At 61.7% G+C, this 16,623-nt stretch overlaps 1 protein-coding gene across 4 annotated transcripts; it reads right to left on the reverse strand.

Annotated features, from left to right (window-relative positions):
* Nucleotides 1–832: 832 nt before the first annotated feature.
* On the reverse strand, nucleotides 833–15,812 carry CAMSAP3 (calmodulin regulated spectrin associated protein family member 3). 4 transcript variants are annotated; one of them, XM_036845612.1, is made up of 19 exons: nucleotides 15,545–15,812; nucleotides 9,816–10,069; nucleotides 9,394–9,516; nucleotides 9,215–9,310; nucleotides 8,999–9,031; nucleotides 8,081–8,128; nucleotides 7,683–7,821; nucleotides 6,941–7,080; nucleotides 6,760–6,853; nucleotides 6,626–6,680; nucleotides 6,402–6,475; nucleotides 6,019–6,088; nucleotides 4,478–5,933; nucleotides 3,151–3,290; nucleotides 2,816–3,072; nucleotides 2,365–2,464; nucleotides 1,845–1,957; nucleotides 1,648–1,766; nucleotides 838–1,562 (listed from the first exon to the last, which is right to left on the reverse strand). In XM_036845612.1, the coding sequence occupies exons 1-19, from the start codon at nucleotides 15,690–15,692 to the stop codon at nucleotides 1,257–1,259; spliced, it is 3,765 nt and encodes a 1,254-aa protein (XP_036701507.1). In that variant the 5' UTR covers nucleotides 15,693–15,812; the 3' UTR covers nucleotides 838–1,256. The 4 variants fall into 4 exon arrangements, with proteins under 4 accessions (XP_036701504.1, XP_036701505.1, XP_036701507.1 ...); XM_036845609.1 differs by lacking the exon at nucleotides 8,999–9,031 and having other exon boundaries at nucleotides 833–1,562; nucleotides 3,151–3,380; XM_036845610.1 differs by lacking the exons at nucleotides 8,081–8,128; nucleotides 8,999–9,031 and having other exon boundaries at nucleotides 837–1,562; nucleotides 3,151–3,380.
* Between the last annotated feature and the right edge of the window lie 811 nt (nucleotides 15,813–16,623).

The following is a 16,623-nucleotide window of genomic DNA, read 5'->3' on the forward strand; positions in this document are numbered from 1 at the left end:
CCAGTCTCTCTGCCGCCTGAGGCCCTGAGCCTGGAGGGGGCCCCTGTCCCCCTCCCTATCAGCAAGTAGAGATACTCCGCCTCCCCACCACTAACCCTTCTTCCCTGGGTGAGGGCACCCCCTCCCCTTGGGCAGAGACGGCTGAGAGCTCCGGAGGCAGGCGGGCCCCAGCCAGCTCTGATCTTAGCGAGGCGCTTCTCTCCCTGGACAGCTGCCAGGAGCCAGACCTCAGCCATGGGCCGTGGCCTAGGTGTGGTCCTTAGTCCTAAGCTCTGGGAAGCCATTAGCGGGCTCGAAGCTAGTAAAGGATTTTAAGCATTCAGGGACTTAATCAGATTTGTGCCCTGAACAGGCCAGGCAGGCTGCTGTGGGGACCGGCTTGTGGCAGGAGGTGACTGGGGGTGCAGTCACGGGGACAGAGAGAGGCGAGCGAGCCAGAGAGGCCCTCGGGAGGAGAATGTGCGGGATCCGGTGGCGTTGGAGAGGCTGAGCTGCAGGGAGACCCGAGCTCTGCCCGGCTGGAGCTTGTGATGTAGCTCCTCCACCTGAGGCGCCCAGCGGCCATGCCAAGGCGGCAACCAGACCCTTGGACGTGGAGCTCAGAGGAGGGAAACAGGAACCCCCGGCCCAGAGGTGGTCACGGAGCCTAGAAACGTAGGCAGACAGCTGGAGGAGAGATCACGTTTAGCAGTTGGCCAAGGACCAAATGCCAGGAGGGGCCGATAATAACAGCCGCACTGAGGAGAAAAGTGAAGCGAGCGGGGCGGGGAGGGCTGGCCAGAGGCCTCAGGTGCCCAGAAGTCAGTTAAGAGGCAGCTGGGAAGCGGCCACGGGGCCCTGGGGGGCGGGTCGTGTCGAGGGGGCAGAGGAGAGGCCGGAGCAGGTTTAAGAGGGAACGGGAGACAGGGAACAGCCGGCGAGTGTGGGAACCCGTCTCGGGCAGAGATGTCACCGGGCACCCCAGCCAGCCTCGGGGAGACGCCAGCAGTCGAGCTCTCTTTAAATTACTTTATTCGAGAAGGTGGGGAGGACAGACGGGGGACTGAGCTGAGCCCTGAGTCCCTGAACCTCCCAGCTCAGCCCCCACAGTAGGACGGGACCAAAGTTAGGGGGTGGGGACTCCAGCCCCACCCAGGCGAGGTCACGGGGGGACAGACAGGACCCGGGCATACCGACGGACTGTCCTCTGGGCTGTCCCCCAGGAGGGCGGTGGCCAGAGCACACGGGGCCCGGCCTGCGGAGCACCCGGGACGGGGCTATTTGGGGGTGCTGCTGCCCTTCTTGGGAGTGGTGGGCTTCTTGCTCTGCCAGAGGTGCCCCTGGATGGTGAAGGCATCCACGCTCATGGACATGGTCTTGGCGGGGATCTGGGTGAAGCGCTTTCGGTCCGAGTTGTACTTGTAGATGCCCTCCACCATGGCGGGCGTGACCGTCCGGGGGCCGTAGCCCGTCAGCCGCGATAGCTCCTCCGTCTCCCCGGACGGCGTGTACAGGGCCCGGAACTGGCAGCTTGAGTCGCGGAAGAGGATCAGGAAGTGGTTGGCCTTGCTCTTCTCGATCTCCTGGCGGGGGCGGAAGCAGTTAGCCAGGCCAGCAGGGCCCCGGCGACCCGCCCGCCGCCATGCCCCAGCCCCGCCCCAGGCCCACCTCGAGAATGCGGTTCTTCTGCGGCTCATTCACCTTGCCCGCCAGGCAGCAGTGCGACAGGGCGTTGTGGATGATGAACTTGTTGGACTTGGCGCTCGGCTCCTTGTACAGCCGTGGACCTAGGGGGCGGGGCGGTCAGCAGGGACGACGTGGGCCGCCGGTGGGGCCCGGTGCTCACCCCCCGAAGTCCCACCTACCCGTGTACTCAGGCACTGAGGCCGGGGAGGAGGCGTTGCTGCCGTTCTCCCACTCACGTTCTCGGCTGCCAGGCAGGCGGCTTGGGGACATGAGGCTGGATGGAGATGGAGCCCTGCGGGGGTAGGGGTGGGGTGGGGTGCGGTCAGCGGCGGACGAAGCCTCCCAATCAGTATGCGGTGGGACCCGGGAAGGGCGAGCCCAGGACACAGCCGAGCAGGCAGGACGCGTCCACTGACATCATCTGGGCTACCAAGTCCACGCAGGGCCCTCTTCCGGCCCCGGGCACATTGAACACGGGAGCAGAGAGGCACGACCTCGGGTCCCGTCTCTCAGGTGTGCATCCTTGCATCTTTGGTGGCAGATGCACTCCCTCGTGCCATATCAGCCTCCTAAGGCACTCACACACACACACACACACACACACACACTCTCTCTCTCTCTCTCTCTCTCTCTCTCTCTCTCTCTCTCTCTGAGAGGCCACCTGGGACACAGACACCTGCCCGCCCAGGCTAAACTCACCGAGACGTGGGCCTCCTCACGCCGAGGTTACCGGGGGCCTCGCTGGCCACGGTGGACAGAGACAGCGTGGACTGGGAGTAGACTTTGCTGAGCCGAGAGCCTGGAGCAGAGGGCGGCGGGTCAGGCCCCCCCGAGTCCCCCCGCCTCCACATTCGCCCAGGGGCCCTTAGCTGGGCGGCTGGGGAGGGATGTGCGCTCAGCCCTGTCCAAGACCCTCGCCCTGCGCGGCCTCGCTGGAGAATGACTGCCCCACCTCACCCACCACGCCAGGCTGTGCGAAGCGGCCCTTCACCTGTTACGCTGTGGAGAGAACCCCAGGCCAGCTCTGCCCATGGCCCTCACCCCGCTGCGGCCCCACATCCCTGTGGAAGCCTTGACCCCTGTGAGCCCACGCTTCGGCCCTGCGGACGTACCCTGCACCGCCCGCCCCACATACCCACGGGGGCCTCACCCAGCAGGCCGCGGGCTGGGCTCCGTGCCAGGGCCGAGTCATCACAGCAACCGGAGCGTGGCCGGGGGGCCCTCCGACCGCCCCGGCCTGGCCCCCCGCTCCCTGTCGCCCGGGGCCGCAGCACCTTGTCGAGGTCGTCCATCAGCTTCAGCTGGGCCCGGCGTTCATACTCGAGCCGCGTGAAGTCCCCCCGCCGGGGGCCCACCTCCTCCTCGGCTGGGGCCCAGCCGGCAGGGGCTACTTCCTCTTGGGCCAGCCTGCAGATTGAGGGGATTGCAGCGGTCAGGCTGTGGGCACGCCAGTGGCAGGGCTCCCCCGGCTGGGCCCAGCCTCACCTGGCAGCCTCCTCCCTCCGCTGCTCCTTCTCGGCCTCCTGCCACTGCTTCCGCCGCCGCGCGTCCTCCACCCGCCGCTGCTGGCGCTCCAGCAGGCTGGCCCTCTTCTGGGCCATCTCGTCCTCGGGCTTGTCTTCATCCTGGGGGCAGGCACCGAGTGTAGCTGGCTGTCCCTCCCCTGGTTCGGCTGGAGTCTGATCTTGTGTCGACCCAGCCTGCCAGCCGCTCACCTGTCCTTGAGTTTTTGTAATTGGTCTGAAGGCACTGGGTGGGCACCTGCTGTGCGCACAGCCCCATGCTGGGTTCTGGGCACACCAAGCGCTTAACCCAACGAGGAAGGCAATCAGGTATCGCACCAACACTGGTGAACACCAGCAGAGGCTGCTGTCAGTCTACATTGTGGGGAGGGACCTATCCTGGCCCGGGGACACCGAGAGGGGCCTCCCGGAGGAAGCAACCTCGGAGAAGGATGATGAGGACTGAACTGGGTAGGGGTGAGCGGTGAGGAGAGCATTCTGGGCAGCGCGAATAGCAAGTGCAAAGGCCCTGAGGCCAGAACAAGCCTAGCAGGTGTGGAACAGCAGGGAGGCCAGTGTGGCTGGGATGCAGAGCTGGGGAGGATGCCATAGGATGAGGTCAGGGGCGAGCAGAGCCTACGGCCATGGGAAAGACTTTTATTCTAAGAGCAAAGAGGAGCTACAGAAGGGTTTTAAATAAGGGGGTGACGAGGTCCAATTTACATTTTAAATAAATCTTGCTGACCGCTCAGTTGAAAATGGCCAGGGATTGGTGTGTGGTGAGGGGTGGGCAGTGGAGACCAATCAGGACGTGACTGCAGGTGTCCAGGTAAGAGGTGGTGGCCCAGGCTGGGGATGCCAACAGGAAGAAGAGTGATTGGATACGGAAGAGTCAGGAAGGGGAGCCGGTAGGGGATGAAGGAGGGAGCAGGAGGGAGGGGATGCCATAGAGGACCCTAGCCCCATCTGTCTGTATACCCACTCCTGTCCATCTGTCCGTCACCCACCCATCCATCCATCCGCCCACCCCTGTCCAACTGTCTACTACCTGCTCTCCCTCTGTCTATCCACCCACCCCATCTATGTGTCCATCTGGACATACACACCTTGTCTGTCTGCCAGCCGCCGCCTGGCTAACCACCCATCCACCTCTGTTCCCCCACCAGCTCCATCTGTTGGCCCATCCACTGGGAAAGCCCTATCCATGCGTCCACCTGTCTAGCCACCTGCCCACCCATCCACACCCCCCATCCCTGACCATCCATCCATCCACCCACGGCCCCTCCCCCACCTGCTCAGGTGACTCTCACCTTATAGAAGAATCCCAGCCCGGTCCGGGGCTCTCCCTCTGAAGACGCCTCCTCTTCTAAGGAATCCTCAGCACCAGGGGGGCTCCCGTCTCCCTCATCCTCAGCCGTGGGCTCTTCCAGGCTGCTCAGCGGGATCTCGACGAGGCCAGGCCGGGCCGCGGGCTCCTCGGGAGGCGGCCCCTCCGCCAGAAGGATAGAGGAGCGCGTCTGCATGGGCACCTGGCTCGGCGAGAACTTGCGCAGGTGGGGGAGGCTGTCCACATCGTGGGGAGGCGTGAGCACCCTCGTCAGGGGCGCCAGCCGCAGCTCCGCGGGCCGCGCGTGCTTCGGGCTCCGGGGTGTGGGGCTGGGGCCAGGCCCGGGGCTGCGCCGGGCAGCTGCAGCGCGCCGGGCGGGGCTGGGGGACGCGGCTTTGGGGCCCGTCGTGGGACCAGGGATGAGCCACGCGGCGGGAGGCGGGGCGGGCCCGGAGGGCTCTGGCGGAGCCAGGAGCCGCTGCTGCTGGTCCGTGAGCCTCTGCATGTCCCGCTGCAGCGAGCTCAGCGCTGCACTCAGCTTGCTGACCGCCCGGTTATACTCCCCCAGCCCTTCGGGGGGCGCCGGGCCCAGTTCTGGCGAGAAGGTCACTGCCTTCGGCCGTGGCGACGGCTCACCCTGGCCCTCGCCTGCCGGCCGCTCCCCACCAGGGGCCAGGCCCGGCTCCGCCTCTGCCTCCCCGCCGGCCTCCCGCGGCTGCACCTGCAGGAACGCGCTCTTGCCCAGTCGCTGGCGGTGCTTGGCAAAGATGGCCTCGATCCGTCGCTTCTGAGCCTCTATGGCCCGGCGTTTCTCCTCTAGCCGGGCTCCAAGCTCACTCATCTCCGAGCTCAGGGCCTCTGGTGCCACTGGGGTGGCTGCCGGGGACCCTGCCTCAGCCTCGGCCTTCACCAGCTGCTTCTTGCGTTCAGCAAAGCTGGTCATCTTCACTTCAGAGTTGCTGGCCACTGGGGACGAAGCCGCCACCTTCGGCGAGCCCTCAGACAGGGCTGGCGGTTTCGATACCTCCCCTGCTGGGCAGGGAGACGGTTTCGAGAGGCCCTCGGGGTGGGACGAGTAGGTGGGTGCTTTGGTGGGCCCGTCGGGCAGTGGTTTTGAGGCCCCCTCGGGTGGGTAGGGGGAAGCCAGTGGCAGTTTGGAGGACCCCTCGGGAGAGTGGAGGTAGAAGCTGCCGTCGGCAGCCCCATCCGGGAGCAGCCGGGGCTCGGCACTGTGGATGATCTGCAGGGCCTCCTCGATGGTAGGCAGGTCGCCAGTCTCCGGGGGTGGTTGGGTGGGGGTCCGGGCTGGCACGGAGCGTGGGGGACCCAGGCTGTCTGAGCTGACGGAGCGGAGCAGGACGGGGTCTCCCATGACAACATCCACGTCGCTGTCCAGGCCAAAGGGAGTGCTGAACGACACGGCCTGGGAAAGGGGACGGCTGGGCGGCCGGAGGGAGGGGTCAGCCCCTGGGACAAGCCTGGGCCCCACCCGCTCCACTGCCCGGGCCCTTGCGATGCGCTCACCTGAGCTGACGGTTCCAGGCTTTGCCGAGGGCCTCCACGTGGGACATGGACGGGGAGGACTTCAGTGAGCCTGGGGAGGGGCAGTGAGTGGTCACTCAGTGCTCACTCTGGGGGGTCACTGGGGACCCTGGGTGGCGTCAGCCACGGGTTGTCAATGGGTGAGTCGCTGATGGGTCATTATGCGGATGGATAACTGTGGGTGGTGTCACTAGGGGGTCCTGTGGAGCCACTGGGGAGGTCACTGTGGGGGCCAATGAGTGTCACCAAGGAGTCATTCAGGTGCCAGAGGGACCCAATGGAGGGGTCTAGAGGGACAACATGAGGTCAGCTGGGGTGGTCTTTGGATGGGGGTCTCCAGTGACAAGCCATCTCCCTGCCCTCACCTGTGGATCCTCGGAGTGGGGACTGGGGGCTGCCGTGCGACAGGAGTGGATGGCGGAAGTTGAAGACAGGAGAACTGCCAAGAGATGCGCATCAGCCGAGGGGCCCCCTCTCCCCCTCCCTCACCCCTCCTGGGAGTGGAGACCAGATCATCTCCCTTCCCCGTCCCCGCAGGAGGAGGAGCCCATTGTGGCTGTGTGGTCTCAACCCAACAGGGGAGTGGTACCTGCTGCCGCTGTTGTTCTGAGGTGGGGAGGCCTCCGTGGCCCTGTGGGAGGCAGCTGCAGCACAGAGCGGAGGGTCAGGCAGGGCTTGGCCTCCCCCGCCCCCATGCCCCCCGGACCCAGGGTCGGGCCTCACCATGACCATCAGGCAGATCCTTGACCTGCACGAAGTCGGGTTTCAGCACCTCAAAGCACATGAACAGCTCCGCTAGCAGCACCATCAGGTTCATCTGGAGGTGGAAAGCAGGGTCAGCCAACCAGGCGCACGGCACCCGACACACCCCCCCTCGGCCCACAGGGCCCCGAGATGGCCTTACCTTGAGGGGCGGTGGGACATAAAGCAGGTCCTCGAGAGAGAGCGGGCAGCCCCGAGGAAGGCGGGAGGCGCAGAAATCCTGCACCAGCTGGAGGTTGTACAGGCTGTCCGCCACAGACATGGGGTCCTTGAGGCACACCTCTGTAAGGACAGGATGCCTGCGTCCCCAGCTCTAAGGGAAGGAGGATGGGGCCCCGGGGAAGCGGGGGCCCAGCAGCCAACATGCACAGAGGACCTCTGACGAGCCAGGCAAGGCCCCCTTCACAAGGTGTGCACCGTGACAGGCTGTTCCTCAGGCCTTTGCATCTGCTGTTCCCACCACCTGGAGTGCTACTCCCCCAAGAACTCAGAAAGCTAATCCTGACTACCCAGTGCCCTTCAGAGCACCTAACATCCGGAACATTCCTCTTGAACTTATTGTCTTTCTCTCCCAACTAGGATGTGAGCCGCCTGAGGTCAGGAACGTGTCTGTATTGTTCTGGCTGGATCTCTGGCACCTAAAACAGGATCTGGCAGTTTGTACTCTATCAGTATTTGCTGCAGGACTGAATTGAATAAAGCGCAGAGAGGTTTAGACACTTGTGCAAGGTCACACAGCTCATTACGGGAAGAGAGAGGTTCAAACCCAGGTCTGCCAGTTCTGGGAGCTGCACTTATAATCGCTGCACTACTCTGGGGACAGACGCCAATGCCTGGGTGCCAGGCTTGCAAGGACGGGGTCTGGCTCAGGCGCATTCACTCACCCTCGAGTCGCAAGAGCTGGGGACAATAGCAGTGGATCGTGGCGGCCAGCGCAGCCCCACTTGCCAGGTCCTGGAGGCTGGTCACGGTCGGAAAGCAGGGGGTGCGTCGGGCCACGGCGCGGTCCTTGCGATATCGGATCTGTGGGTGGGAGCCGGGTCAGGTCAGAGGTCAAGCTGGCCCCCCCCAGGTCAGCAGTCATGCAGGCTGGGCGGGGAGGCCTGGGGTTTCCGCCACGAGGGGGCGTGAAGCCAGGGGTCCCAGAGCCAGAGTGGGGGGGCCAGCCTGGAGCAGGGGAAGGGTAGCAGCAAGAGGCAGAGGAGGTGTCTGCGAGCAGCCAGGCCAGCAGCGGGGGCTGGGGACAGGGACTCCTGGGACCCTGGGGTGGGGGATACGTTACCATGGGGGGTTTGCTCCCCGACTCCTTCAAACAGAAGGCAATTGCGTGCTGGGGGGAGAGGAGCAGCTGTCAGCGGGGCGGGAGGGGTGCTGACTTGCTGGGCCCCCAAGCACACCTCCGGCGGGGGAGGAGATAGCCCTGACCCCTGTCCTGAGCCCTGGCCATCCAGCTCCCTGACTGCGCCCTGGCTGGCTTTGGGGACCCGAGCTCCTCCCAGCCAGGAGGGACCCCACAGAGCAGCCACTCATGCAGGGAATCCTCTCCCCCCAACAAAAGACCCAGGTCCCAGCTGGGGGAGGGGATGCAGAGGAAGCAGGAAGGCAGGAGAGGAACCCCCAACCCAGGCCCTAGTGTGGGGGGAAGGAGGCCCTGAAGTGAGCAAAGGCAGGGACTTCAGCCCAAAACCTACCCCCGCCACTTGCAGTGGTCACTTTCCCCTTGTTGTACTTCAGGGATGGACACCCCACTGCCCCCAAAACTGAGACCAGGGAGCTGTCCTTAGGGAAGCTGGAGTCTCAGTTAGGAATGTTCTTGTACCCTCTTTTGGGTTTGAGGATCTTTCTCTTGGCTAGAGGGGTCTTCTCCATGTGCCCTGCCTGTTGGGGTCAAGATCCATGTGTCTGACGGTCTGGGGTCCTCCCTCTCCCCACCTTGGCTCAAGTGGACAAGCCTCTTGCTTACTGGGAGGTGAGTCATGTACCGGGGAGAAGTCTGTCCTTTCAGGAACAGCAGAGATTCCCCCCTTCCCTTGGTTCCCAAAGGGTTTCTCTCTGTCCCCCCAGGGCTGGGGTCCTACTTCCTTTGCTCATATCTGGGGAGAGATAGGAGAGGGAGCAGGACAGGCAGGCAGAAACAGACACACAGACAGACAGCGACAAGCGGGGCAGGCAGATGGGGCGGAGAAACAGCCCCACTTACAGGAACCAGCTTCCAGTACCAGCGTGTGGGACACTGATGCCAGAGAGGCAGAGAGGAGAGTGGCAGGGGTGGCAGAGGGGAGAGGGCAGAGAGAGAGAGAGTCACCTCCAGCACCCCCAGTGCAGGAACGGCCTCGAGGCACAGCTCCAACCTGCCCACCCAGCCCTCGAGGGTCCGCCCTTCCTTCCTTCCTTCCATCCATCGCCCCAGGCTCACCGAAGTCTGCGCTGGGGCCACCCCATCGGCAGGGGCCGTGGGAGATGCTCTCTGGGCAGCTTCCTGCTCCGTCTTCTCCTGCAGCCGCCGGATGGTCTGGGGAGCAGGGAGAGGTCAGTGCTCCAGTCACTGGGTGATCCTGGCCCCCGCCAGCCCACCTTGGCCCAAGCCCCACCTACCGTGTCCACCCAGAAAAGGAGCTTGTGCTCCAAGCTGGCCAGGGCCAAGGGACCAGGCAGTGTCTTTGTCCACTCAAAGGCGAAGGCAGCCATGAGGGCATCAATGACAGCGAGGTGGGCTCCCTGTGGAGGCAAGAGCTGAAGGGTGAGACCAGAGCGCCTCCCAGGGAGAAGAAAGAGGAAGAACCTGGCGGTGGGAGGGGCTCGAAGTGGGAGGGGCTTGGGAGGCAGTCCAAGCTTTGAGGTTACAAACTAGGCCTTAGGGATCTGGTGGGCCGGGTAGGCAAGCCCTCAGGAGCCAGAGTTAGCGCCTTTTGGGAGGCGCCAGGCTTGGTAGGAGGAGCCTGGCCTGGTGGGAGCAGCCATGAGGGGAGGAGCCAGGCCTGGTGGGCGGGACCTAACGAGGTAGGGGCGTGGCCTACCATGAGGATAGGCTGGTGCCTCAGGTCGGCCTCCTGCACCGGGCGCTCGGGCAGCGCGGGCACCATGCCCCTCCGCGCCAGCAGGGCCAGTAGCGCAGAGGGGCTGGGGGGCGTCTCGAGCTGCGGCAGCGCCTGGCGCCAGGCCCGGCAGTAGAGCTCAGCCGAGAGCAGCAGCCGCGTCACCGGGGGCTTCACGTGCTCCTGCGCATACTGGTCGGTGTAGAAGGGCTCCCACAGCTCCGAGGGCACATGCTCTGCCGGGGCGAGGAGGGGGAGGTGGATCATGGCGGGTCAGGGCCACCGGACATAACCCTTCCGCATACATACAATTACATGGACCCAATTAAGGGGGGGGGGGTCGTTGCGGGTGTGGACCAGGGAGGATGGAACCGGGACGGGAGAATAGGGCACCTGGGCTGAGACACGAGGCGCAGGTGTGGGGGAGTTTGCCAGAGGAAGGGGTGACGGTATTCCAGGCAGGGGGTCTGCATACAAAGGCGAGGAGGTGGGAGAGAGCACGTGCCTCGGGGAGCTGGCGGGCTCTCGGACCCGGAGGAGAGGCGGCGGAGGCCAGATGGGCGGGGTCTTGTAGCCACCCCTCTCGCCCTCACCTAAGGACTGCACGACAATGGACAATGTGACTTAATCGATCTCCCTGGGTGCCCTACACCACCCCAACGGACTCGCTTTGCCTTAAGGCAACCCTAGGAAGAAGCAGCCAGGGCACACGTGGTAACTCCGCTTTACAGATGAGGAAACCTAGGCACCAAGAAGGCCACACAGCTCTGGACTGGGATTCAAACCCAGGCCTTAAGCAGGGGGTGGGATGAGCTGTGGAGTCGGGGGGCTGGCTGGCAGGGCATGCAATGGGGGAGGGGGACAGACTGCAGACACTTTGTGGGGGGGTGAATGGCCTGAACTTGGTGACTGAAGGGGAGGGGGGGAGAGGCACCCAGGGCCCCATTGGGAGTGAGGGGGAAGAGAGACAGAGGGAGGCGGAAGGCAAGGGAAAGAGGGTGGTGGCTGAGATGGGGGTACAGGAGGGGCTGGGGCTGAGGCAGCCACAGAAACCCTGAAACAGAGGGGCAGCGTAGGAAGAGGCTTGAGGAAGCCCCATGTGGAGGGAGGAGGGGTGGCAGAGCCCCAACCAAGTGGGACCCAAGGGTGGGGAGGAGAAAGGTCAGAATAAGCCACCAGGAAGATCTGGGAGGCAGACAGGAGGCAACAGAGGCCAACGCGTTTGGATGTGCCCATATGGGTCTTCCAGGGAGGCCCCAACTCATCCCAATCAGAGCTGCTGCTTTGTATACTGGGGTTCTGCGTGTGTTTGAAAGGATGGGAGGGGGCAGGATTCTACTGCTTAAAAACATTTGAACGTGTCGTACCAGGCCTTCCTCAGGTGCCTGAATTCACAGCGATGCTCTCCAGAGGCCCCTGCCCTCACCTACAAGGACCCAGGCACCCTGGTTTTCAGCCCCTCCCTGCCCCCCCCCGCTCTTTTCCTACCCCCTAAACTCACACTTGACCTTCCTACTTAATACCCAAACCCTGTGTAGAGTTGGGCCATCTCTCTGCCCCTTGAAAGAAGAGTTCTCCAGACCTAGAGATTATCATATTATGTGAAGTCAGTCAAAGACAAACATAATATGATATCACTTATATGTGGAATCTAAAAAAAATGATACAAATGAACTTATTTACAAAACAGAAATAGACCCACAGACATCGAAAACAAACTTAGGGTTACCAAAAATGATGGGCGGGGGAGATAAATCAGGAGTTTGGGATTAACATATACACACTACCATATATAAAACAGGTAAACAACAAGGACCTACTGTATAGCACAGGGAACTATACTCATTATCTTGTAATAACCTATACTGGAAAAGAATCTGAAAAAGAATACATATATGTATAACTGAATCACTTTGCTGTACCCTTGAAACTAACACAACATTGTAAATTAACTACACTTCAATTAAAAAAAAAAAAAAGTTCTCCAGGTTTTCTTTCTTTCCACCCTACGCCCGTCCCAACCTCCCTGATCTGCCCTTGCCCTCCTAGCTCCCGGCCTCCCCAAGGCCAGCAGTGGCCTTTCAACGCCCACTATCTTGCCTGGGCTCTCTGCCGAGTACCTCCTTCTTCCGGAAAACTTCCTCCCCCTGGCATCTTTTTCTCTCTCTCCCACCACTCAAGCCAGGCCACCTCCTGACATGCCTCTTTGATGCTGGGCTCCCAACAGCTCTGTCTGAGCAGCCCTGTCAATGGACTTGCCCCCGCTACTATGATGGCTTCCACGGCCATCTGAGCACTGCCACCTGCCGAAACCCAGGCATCGCCCATCATGCTCAGCGTCTTACTCCAAACGTGCTCCCTCTCTCTGTTCCCATCACAGTGAGAGATCACCATCTCTCCTTCTCTCCCCCCCCCACCTCCCCGCTCCAACATCCAATCAGTCATCTGGTTTCAGCTCCTGGCATTCCCTGAAGCCAAACCCTCCTCCTCCTCTCTCCAGCTCCCGGTTGCTTCCTGCTCCCATCGGCAAAATTAAAGTTTCTTTCCTGCAGGGCTTGTCAGGGCCTTGAAGATGACAACTTGAGCTACAGCTACCGATAGCTAATGTTTATCAAGTCCTTCCTTACTTTACACCAGTCTGTCTCCACCTCGGCACAATTGGCATTTGGGGCTGGATAATTTTGTGTTTAGTGGGGCTGAGGTGTGGGGAATTGGGGCGGGGGGGGGGTGCTGTCCTGTGCATTGTTAAGATGTTTAGCAGAATCCCTGGTCTCTCCTCACTAGATGCCAAGAGCACTGTCCTCTCAAGTAGCAACAACCAGAAATGTCTCCAGACACTGCCAAATGTCCCTTAAGTGACAAACTCATCTTTGGCTGAGGACCACCGCTCTATACTATAAAGTGCTCTATTGAGCATTTACTGTACAGCAGTCCTGTCCGATAGGAATAGAATGTGAGCCACACAGGAAGTTTAAAATTTTCTAGTCGCTACATTAAAAAAGTAGCAACAAGTAACATTAACTTAGTAATATACTTCACCCAATATATATCCAAACTATCATCATTTCAACACGTCATCAACATAAAAACATTATTAACGAGATATTTCACTTTCTTTTTTTTTTTGGAAGACACAAAGTCTTCCAAAGCCACTGTGTATTTTACATTTACAGCACCTCGCAATTCAGACAGGCCACACGTTGCTCGTGGCTACCACACTGGACAGCACAGCTTAAGCGCAGCTAGCCCTTGGACCACCACCACCACCGCCTTGTGTGCATTTGCTCATTGCATTATTCCGAGACTTATTCTTATCTGTTGTACAGGCCCAGAGAGCTAAGATGACTTGGCCAAGATCACAGAGCTAGTAAGGGGCAGAGCCGATGGGACCCTAGTTCCCTAAGCATCACCTGGAGGTTCTGGCAGCCTAAGGGACTGCATGTGGTGTTTCCCAAACTTGCATAAAGATGCCACCCTTCCTTATCTCTGAGCTTGAGTTCTGTGGAGCCCACTAGCCTGCATTCCTGCCCAGCCTCTTCACGCCTGTACCCTGGGGCCATCAGAACTACCCCTTCCCCCAGCCGTTATTCCCCCGGGGCAACTGCATATCTGATCTCATCTGGTCAGTCCCCAAACACCTTCCATGGCTCCCCAGGGCCCTCAGATTCCCCATCCAATGCCTGAGAGGCCCTCATCACTTGCACCAGACTCCCTCATCTCCCTGGCCACTCCTGGCCACCACTGGGACCTGTACGCTCTTCTCGGAGAACTCGCTGTTGGTCTCCTCCCCCTGGCAAACTCCTACACACCCTTCAAGGTTCAAATGCTCCCTCCTCTTGGGAGCCTTCCTTTCTCCTCCCCTCCCTGGAAGATTTCAGGGATTTCCTCCCCCAGCCTGCTCACTGGAAGGCCTGCAGCACGCCTCGACATTAACTGGACATCACCGACTTTATCACTCTAAGCAGCAATGATCTGGTTTCAAGTCTCATCCTCGTCTCTCCATCCTGAGCGCCCAGCACTGGCCTGGCACCCAACAGGCATCAGTAAAGAGTCCCAGAGTTCATGAACCAAGCAGGGCTCTGCTCCCCACTTCCCGCTCAGAGCCTGGGGTCCCACCTTCCTCAGTCCCCCTCTGTTTAGAGAATGTGGGTGGGGGACAGATGCAACGTGAACTTCGGGGAGGATGTCACACAACGCAGGGGAGCTGGGTCAGTGAGAACAGAACCGGGTGAGTCAGGGCATCCCCCAGGGACCTGACTTTTCTTTCTGGGAAATGGAATAGTCATTTCTCTTCTGTCCCCTGACCAGATGATGAATAATATTATCATTAATAAAAATACCACTGGTCGCGGCAGCAGGAATAGCAACAACCACTTAGTATGTACTGTGTGCCAGAAACAGAATAATCCTGTGCTCAGTCTCCCTCACCTTGTGAAAGAAGGAACTGGGACCCCAATCACCCCAGCACTGCCCTGGCACTTAGTGGGTGCCCCGCAGACATTTGTGAAATGGATAACAAAGTGAACAAATGCCTTCTTTTATAGAGGACTAAACAGAAGCTTAGAGAATTGGGTTAATTCGTCCACATTCTGGTGGAGCGTGGGACTCAAAGCCAATTCTGATTCTCAAAGTTGAGTCCTCTGTGGCCTCATAACCTGGGATGCGACGGGCTGGGGCAGACCTGGGTCTCTCCCCGCCAACCATCCCCCCACCCCCCACCCCCTTTCTCAAGTAGATCCTTGTGGGTAGGTGAGCCCCAGAGTGGGCCCTGCTTGGGAGGGTGCAGGGAAAGAGACTGGGAGAAAGACAGGCTCAGGCGGAACCAGGAGACGGACAGCTGTCACCAAGACCCACACCCAGAACAGGTTGATCTGGGAAGGCCACTGAAGGGAGGATGGGCTGTGCTCAGCTGGTGCCAAGACCAGTGGGCAGGACCAGTGGGAGGGCAGGGCGTCCCCCAAGAAAGCCCAGACCTTAATTAATTAACTCGTCTTCCCCACGGCCAGGCCCTGACTCTCAGCTCTGGCATGAGGCCATTACTGAGCCTTCCCTGGGCCGCAAATCCTAGGGACCCATTCGCATCCTCCCCGGTGGGATGGCCTGAGTTCTTCACACACGTGGACCGGGGGGCAGGAAGTGGGAGAAGGCCCTGCACCTGGGCCCCCACCCCCGGCGATCTTGGATAAGCCATTTCCCTTCTGCTGGGCTCGCCCGCCTCCTAAGCAAAATGGGGCAATAAGTCACAGCTGCCAGCCGCCGGCCGGGGCCGTGGAGGCGAAACAGGGGCTTCCCGCTCCCCTCACCGCCCGCAGAGCAGGCAGGGCCGACGCGGGGTGTGCGTCCGGGCTGGACGGGGGCGGGGGTCCTCGCGGGCGCGCACGATGTGAGTGTGTAAAGGGGGGGAGGGCGGCCAGGCGAGGCCCGCAGTGGAAGACACCACTCGGCCCGCACACCCTGCCCGGGTCACCTGGGGGCCGGGACGCCCGGGTCCCGGCGCGGAGCTGGGCCGCCGGCCCCACCCCCACCGCGCTCCCGCAGCCGGCCGGGCAAAGTCCACCGCCTGGGCCGAGCAGGAAGCCCAGAGGCCCGGCGCGCAGGGGCCCGGGCCCGGGGACCCCCGGCGACCGGCGCTATTGTTCCCACGGCCCCGGCCTCCCCGGCGCGGCGCCCCGCCCCCCGCACCTGCCGCCCCCTCTCCCCCGGCCTGGTACCTGCACCCCCGAACGCGGCCCGCAGCACCCACGCCAAGCTGGCCGCCGCCTTGGCCCGCGAGAAATCGTACTGGTCCAGCGATTTGATCTCGGGCACCAGGAAGGTCCTCCGCAGCGGCCCGGGCCCGGGGGGCGCCGCCTCCACCATGGCGGCGCCGGGGCTGCGGGCACCGGCTCTGCGCTCGCTCCGGCTGAGCTGGGCTGGGCTGCGCCGCGCTAGCACCCGGACCGGGCCCGCCGTCACCACCACCGTCACCGCCGCGGCCGCAGGCGAGCCAGGTGCGGCCGCTCGCGCTCGCGACGCTGCGTCGGCCCCGCCCCGGGGCGGAGCCCAGGTGCGCCCCGCCCCCGGGCCTGGCCCGCGACCCTGTCCCCTCGCCTCTCCCGGCCCCTCGCCGCCGCAGGGTGGGGCGGGCCCAGACTGCGGTGGTGGCGGGGGAGGCTGCGGAGGAGTGTGTGTGCGCGCGCGCGCCTGTGTGTGCGCGCGCGCGCTGGGGAGGATGAGGGACCCTCTGCTTGCGGGTGTGTGTGCCTGCCGAAGTGTTTCCTTAGATGTGAGCGTGAGCTTGTCATCCCCGGCCTGGAGGCAGCGCGCGCGCGTGTGCACCTGTTTCTCATTGTGTCTTGTGAGCGTGCAAGAACGTGTGTCTGTGTTCGCATCAGTGTGTGCATCTCTGGACGTGTTTGGGTGGCGAAGGAGGGTGTTGAGTGTGAGGGTGTCTGCGTGTCCGTATCTGTGCGAGTGTGACAACGCGCGCGTTTGGGTGTCCTTGTTTTTCATGTGTGTTGTGTGTACAAGGATCTGTGTTGTGTAGGTGTTGGTGTCCTGAGGATTCAGGAGTGTGTGTGTATTTGTGTTTTGTCAGTGCATTTGTGAGTTTGCCTATTTGCGAGCATCTGAATGTACTTCTCTTTTGTGTCAGGGTGTGACGAATGTCAGTGAAGGAGTATGTGTGAGAAATTGAGAGTGTGTGTAATTATGCAGGAGTGTGACTGCTTGTATCTGTGAGTGTGGTTGAATGGCTATTACTGGGTATATTTGCAAAGGTGTGTGCGTGCATTTGTGGTATCAACAGAAT

The sequence above is a fragment of the Balaenoptera musculus genome, chromosome 3, assembly GCF_009873245.2.
Source record: "Balaenoptera musculus isolate JJ_BM4_2016_0621 chromosome 3, mBalMus1.pri.v3, whole genome shotgun sequence".
In the NCBI taxonomy this organism is placed as follows: Eukaryota; Metazoa; Chordata; class Mammalia; order Artiodactyla; family Balaenopteridae; genus Balaenoptera; species Balaenoptera musculus.